General features: G+C 35.3%; 1 protein-coding gene across 1 annotated transcript in view; it reads left to right on the forward strand.

Moving 5' to 3' along the window:
- Positions 1-2103: 2103 nt before the first annotated feature.
- LOC108978903 (lachesin-like) overlaps positions 2104-7286 on the forward strand; it is a gene marked incomplete at both ends in the record, with an annotated part of 32875 nt that continues 27692 nt past the window's right edge. Inside the window, 2 exons of the mRNA XM_018949418.1 lie at positions 2104-2229; positions 5236-5443. Of these exons, the coding sequence (XP_018804963.1) occupies positions 2104-2229; positions 5236-5443 (334 nt within the window). The remainder of the gene's footprint in view (positions 2230-5235; positions 5444-7286) is intronic.

The raw sequence follows: 7286 nt of genomic DNA on the forward strand, positions 1-7286 counted from the left end.
ATACTTATGAGCATGAAAATAGAAGAAAAGTATTATTTAATCATTGCTGCTTCAAATAATAGATCGTGCTGATAATTTATATATTTATTTGTAACTAAATGTATTGTACCTTATACAAAATATGAGTACGTAGACATACGTGTGTACGTATCTGCAAACTTTAATCGCATGTAAATGACTGAACTTAATCGTGCGAAAAGATATCTTTACGCTCTTGTAAATCGCTTTTCACTTCTGTGCTAAACTCTTCCACTTCCAGCATCGCTTTACAGAATCTCGTATTACTGAGTACTCGACATTTCGTTTGCATGCTGTGTGCATATATTAGTATTCGTATGCTATTGCTTTACGTTCACACATTTTATCATTCACTTTTGTTGACAAATGCCTACTCATGTTTCTGTGGTGTTTTCAACGCGTGGGAGCACAAAAGCATGTGAGAGTGTATGAGATATAAATATTGATTTACATATTCAGTTCCTTTCCAATCCTCACTCGAAAACAAGCATTATTTTTTTTCAAGCAGTCGCGAGTAGGGAAAGCATTTTTTTTAACTTTTCTCTAGTTTCACATATTTCGATATTGTGCTAGACATTTCGTTTATTTTTTTGGTTTCAGATTGCTAGGAGATTTGAAATTGTGGGTATAGATAGATAATAATTAGGATTTCCACTGTGAACTAAGGTCTATTRARCCCTCTTCTATATCAAAAAATTTCAGTCGTCACTCAGATCATTTGTACATGGTTGCATACTGAGGGGCGGCTCAGCCTTTCTATACACCGCTCCCCTTATAGCACTTTGATTTCATAAGCCGAGATCGCCTGTAGTGCCGCCCGACTGTCGCTAAGTATAGCAATACCTCGGTTGCGATAGTTGCGTTGGAGATGGATTTTGCATACTGACTTATAGTAAATACTTCTGCTTGAAATATGCTCGGAAGTCGCCCTATTGGTATGAATAGATTGGTATGCAGTTCCGCAATGTCTGTTCCAATGCCTTCCGGAGTTTTTGAGTCATTCGTGTTACACTAGATAGTGCTGCCCCTCAGTATTAGGTTAGGCCTAGAATCCCTCCACTCCGCCTACTTTCGAGAGTAACTTTAAACTTCTATGTGAAGTTTACTATTTTCGTAACGTCGTCTCTTGGAAGAAGGACCTATTGTGTGTTTTCACCCATGTCCTTCATTTTTTGAGACCATATTATCTTTCCTTTGCCAAACCTCTCTGCTCTCTGCTTTATCACTAAACGCTGCCTTGTCTATAGGCCTTACGATCATAGTATAAAATCTGATCATACCTGGCTTGAAAATCCAGGATCTACGGGCTAGGCTCTGGTGTGTTGATAGTGTTGATTCCATATTCCTATTTCAACGTAAGATTGACTGTAAGGAGAGACCTAGGAATATGACATCTTTAGATCCCTCCACCCACCTACCACCAAGCGTTAGGACCCTCTATCCGGGAAGGGATCCACTCTTTGTAAAGGGACGGACGTTGTTTTTGACGGGTTGATATATACCCCTACCGTATAGCACCATTCATTTACTATACTTAAGCCCTTTTGAAATAGGTCGCAGAGATTATTCTCAAATTTACTCTTGCCATTATGAAAATGTCATCGACGTACTCTTGGCATATAATCCAATTATTTGGAAGCCCCATAGTACGGGAGTAGAACTCTACCCTGTGAGCAGCCTCTCGTAGTACCAAAGCACTGTGGGGGAGGACATAGTGGTTTCAGCTATTCCAGTACGCAGAACAGCATCTATCCATCTTTATACTGGAACCCCCACATTCCTTTTCTCCAGTGCCCTGACGACGCATGCGTGGGACGCGTTATTGAAAGCACCTTCGCTGTAAAGAAAGACGAATGTCACAATTGTACGGTAGCGTGCCATGCTTTTGAGACCCTCCACTTTATCAGATGCTAAATTTTGAAATTTTTTGTTTTTTAATTCTTCCCGTATTCTTGTAAAACCAATAAGTAACTAATAAAAATATGGAAATAAAAATATTATTTGTCATCTTTTACGACACTTAAAGATCACCTTAAATTCATACCTCCCACAAACCATAAAAAAAAAATTTTGGATTTAACTAAGGTCGAGAAATATGCTTTTCCTCTTGTAGATTTACCAAAATTTGGAGAGCCATTACAAAATATCACGGTACCAGTGGGGCGAGAAGCGGTACTGCAATGTGTTGTCGATAATCTGCAAACCTATAAGGTAAGTGGTTATAAAAAAGTATTCACTTTAAAATATACGTACAGAGATATGTATGAATCAGTAGTCGCGAAGTGGATGAAAAAATATAATAACAATTTCTTCTACACAAAATAATGGTCAATTATTCAAATAACAAAGCAAAAACCAGTAATTTTTCATTAGTTGAGAATCAGATAGCATATAAAAGAGACAGTGTAAAGAGCAATTGAGCCCAAAATGATTTACGGGCACCACAAAACTACATCTTCGCCAGATTACACACTAAACTGCACAATGTTTGCCACACTCTTCACGGTGGACATTCACGCACATTGAAAAAAAAWAATATTTTCTGATTGTTGAGCGCACTCAACCATTTTATAAGTAAACTGCTATACGTCAATACCACCATATATGTAATCGTGTGTGCACATTTTGTCTCATTGGACATACTTATACCAACACTGTAGGCACCAACTTTTGAACATTTACTTTACAGGACGCGAACCGTTCCCTCTCCCCAATAAGAGCCTATTACACCGACGAAAATTTTCACTGAAGTATAGTCAACTTTTAGGCGTTCTAAAATGTCATATTGGTATACATATATATCTAAGATTTATTGAGTACCGATATATATAAGTACTCTCTACTCGCTATCAAATTTCTGTTTATACTTTGTTCAAATGGAAAAAAAGTGAAATATATATATCGTTGTGTGACATCAATAAAGAATGTTTTGTCGAAGTGACTAAAAGATTATTTGAACATAAATTTATGTATGCACTTTTAAGAAACAACAATGGATTCTACTCTTCTCTACCTTCTTTTTTGCATACATATTGTCAGAGATTAATAAAACATAGCTGCAACAGGAACCATTCATTTCGGAAAGTATATGTTTATGTATATACGTAAATGTTGTTGATATCAACTTCCTAGTCTAATATATAGGCACAGTATTACAATGTTTTCCACACCACGTTTACTTCATTGTAAAAAGTTGTCACTAAAGCACATTTTACATTATTACTTTTCTTACTATGGCAATCTTTACGCCTATGTAGCACACACAAAGTTATCTCAACTTTATAATAACAACAAATCATAATCACTGTTATTACCATTATTACGAATATTTGGTTATGCAAATGTACCTTTTGGCGGCGCAAATGTGATTTCCTAAACACAAGTTGTTAGTTATTTCGTTCGTCTAGTTTCAAAAATTTTTAGCCGCATATTTTTGGGCTATTAAATAAGAGGAATAGCTGAACAAGTGTATATGGAAAGGGTACATTCCTATTTTTTTTTTATTATTTTTATTTTTTTATAGTAGTAGGAATCATCGAAATCTAGCGTGTGGAACTTTAGTCCGCTAAATTTAACCTACTTCCACCTCATTCCTCCCATCGGAACCACAGRACTAAGTATTACTTCATTAGAGAAAATAAGGCGTGCAAGTCACCTCTATTGTACGAACTAACTGACGACTAATCTGTTGTAGATATCTCAATCTTATCATAATTAGAGCTGCCGCTTTGCTGACAGCTTTCCGTTTTATAGTGGACTTACAAATTTTCCACCGTGAGACTACGTCCAAGTGGTGTGTTAAGCCTTTTTCCTATATTTGAAAACCGAGGGCAATGATAGAGTACATGCTTAAAGTCTTCTATATACTCTGTTCAAGTGTGACAATGTGAACTAAAGTCAATACGACATTTGTATGGGTAGCTTCTAAACCACCCATGGTCACTGAGTATTTCGGTCAACAAGCACGACTTCTGTTTTCTCCTCTAGACTCATGACAGCCAAGGCATTTATGCGGCCATTGTTTTTGATTTGGAGGTCATTCAGATGATTGGACATTGGCACTAAATTCAAATCTGTAATCAGTTTGTCTCTATCAGCTCTAGTTTTCATATATAGCTTTTTTATAAACTCCCGTTAAGTTATGACCTGAAAAATACCGTATTGGTCGTAACGTAGTATAATATATGTTTGTCTCTGTTTGATCCCGAAGTAGCAGTTGCTAAGGCAACTAGGTTAGTATGATGACAAAGGAACGTATCTGGGATTTAAACATACGTTTATTATCGGTGTAAGCTTTCCTAATGCTAAATAGCGAATAACTAAATTTTTTTGTACGTATTCATTAACCATGTAGAATTAGTTTTGAGGATATAACATTAAAAAAATTTCGTACCATTATTTTATCTACAACAGCTCCCAGAAGACGTTTTTTCTTAGACGGTGCCCTTTAAACAAACACTAAGCTCTTTTTGACCTAATAATAGTGCACAAATAATACCAAATAATTATACGTATGCAAGTCGATAACAATTTGCTTGGTGTATGTCTATGTTTACATGTGATTCAAATTCAACCGCTGAAAGTAAGCCATCCATCTTAATGAACTTACTTTACGCTTTTATTGCCTTTAACTCCAAAGACAGGCACTCACACTCTACCTTAGCTGATTCATTGAGAGACTCAGAACGGCCACAAGCAATCTGCCGTATGTATACTAAGATTTATAAATACACTTATATTTATATTCATCAATATATGATTGGCATGAATGTAATTACTTATGTATGTATATGACAACTTTACGAAGTACTGGCTAACAAAACGTTCAACTATTAAACTAAAGGAAAACAAAAAATTTTCACATGAATTTTCTTCTTTTTTTCCTTTTCTTTGGTTACCAACCTACACACATGCTTTCACACATTCACATGTGGCCAATGTCACACAATGGAAAATTCATCACAACCACTTGCACGGAAAAATAAAATCGGCACCCGCCGCCCACCTATACGCACCTATACAAATGAAAATACAAATAAACAAAAACAAACTAATGACCGAACGTGCATATGAATGCGTGCGTCTTGCGGTCTATGTACTATTTGCTAGTATGAAAATGAATGGGTTGTGTCGAACGGATTGACATGTCTCGCATCATGCTTTACCCATACGCAAACATGCACCTGACGATCCTGATAAATTTGGTCCATTGCCTAGATTGCGTGGCTGCGCGTCGACACACAAACGATACTGACGATACAAAATCACGTTATAACGAAAAATAACCGAATGAGTATAAACCATGCTGAGAAGCGTGCTTGGATATTGAGAATACGTGACGTCAAGGAAGCGGACAAAGGCTGGTATATGTGCCAGATCAATACGGATCCGATGAAGAGTCAAGTTGGTTACCTGGATGTTGTGGGTGAGTACGACAAACTTAATGGAGTCAAATTATCTACATATTACAGTATTAGGAAGACATAGTCAGAATAGTCAAAAATAGCTATATATGGAATTATCAATATTTATTATTTAAGTTAAATTTAAGCGAGAGGGATATGTACGTTGGGGTGTTTCTTTTAAAASTTTTATTTTTATTTATTCGAGGACACTTGAAACTTTTCTTTTCTATGTTGAAGAAAAAAATCGTTGTAAACTCTTAGTTTTAACTTTAAATACTTATTTTCTGATGTTCATGTCCTTCAAACATTTTGTGTGAACACATTTTGCAGGAATATCTGTTTTTATTGAAAAACTTGCAAATAAAAAATTATATGAAATTAAATTTTAAATTATTAATTCACCATCCTCACAGAATATTTAAATAAACTTCAATTTCACTATATGCACTGTTTACTACGTTAATTTAACATTAAATTATTCTCACACCTTTATGTAACTTTGAAAATTTGCGATTACAAAATTTGTATCTTCACGACATTGATTTAGTTAAGTTAGATTTAGTCGTAGAGTGATATTACTGCAAAACATAGCACTAGATCTCACTTATACTGCGGTAAACAACAGTATTTGCGTTACCCAAAACTGCTAAATTTAATCACTGCCTCCTTGCAGATCGACAAAGTGTTTTGTTACCCACAAATTTATTATGTTGCATGTATATTGAGACCTTTAAGTCTCAGTCAGGAAAAATATGTATAGTAGAAGATAAACTGTCTAAGTGATTCAACGGAACCTTCTWTCAAATATTTAAGCTCACCGCAGGCAGTGTACATTCAGAACACCTGCAATTGCAGTAATATTGACTTTGCTAAGAGCTGGTAGCTAAAAATCKAAATTTTGATCAAAAAACATCTCACAAAAGTTTATGTTGTTGACCACAAACCAATCCATGAACCTCTGGTGTTTTATTCTGAACCAGAAGAAAATCTCGCACAAAATTCACAGACCTAAATAATTCAATATGCCAGCGGAGCACCGACTCGTTCCTAGTCTGATGAGACTAAACTTTCTGGTAAGATTATTAGCTTAGCAGTTTCAAGCGATTCCACTACGATAAGTTACAATAAGAACTTTAACACGAGGAAGCCGGATGCCTTTGCTACTGGTTCGAGTTTCACTAGCATTGAGAGCAATATCATCTTATTTTTCTAAATTTAATAACCAATTGGTATTAACTTAAGTATTTAGATACATCTCTTAGCAATCCAAAAAAATACTCAAAATATAAGGTTCAAGGAAATTTAATTTACATAATAATTACTCTTAGCTTGGATCCAGTTTGTGTAAAATTTTTAACTAACTATTAGTTTATGGAACGGTTATCTCTTTTTATGCGGATTGTTAGGAGATTTTCGATGACATGTAAGTAAACGTTAGCATCAACATAGGTCAAATGATAGCCTCAAAGAACTCTTTGAGAGGCAACATTTTTTTTGTTTTGATGTTTCAGTAATTAATTTTATAGTGTCGTCGTACAAGAGAAGAAGAAGAAGAAGAGCTAAGTTCTTTTTCCTTAATTTTTTCGACATTTTTTTTATGTCAATTAGCGTTTATTCTTTTTAGTAGATTTTTTGGTGGCGATTCTCTCAGAAACGCGCGTGATATTTTGTATACATTCAAAAGTTACGTATACGACACGTATGTCACGTTCAAGTCTTTTAATCTACCGCCATGTTTTTCACATGTTCTACGTATCGAGGGGTTGCACATGAATACACGCTTGCTCAACTAATTTATGTCTTACCTCCTATCGGTTTCGAAATAGTTGAAACCAACAATGTTGCAATTAGTGCTAATAAAAG

The sequence above is a fragment of the Bactrocera latifrons genome, unplaced genomic scaffold, assembly GCF_001853355.1.
Source record: "Bactrocera latifrons isolate USDA-ARS-PBARC rearing strain unplaced genomic scaffold, ASM185335v1 scaffold_1295, whole genome shotgun sequence".
Taxonomy (NCBI): Eukaryota; Metazoa; Arthropoda; class Insecta; order Diptera; family Tephritidae; genus Bactrocera; species Bactrocera latifrons.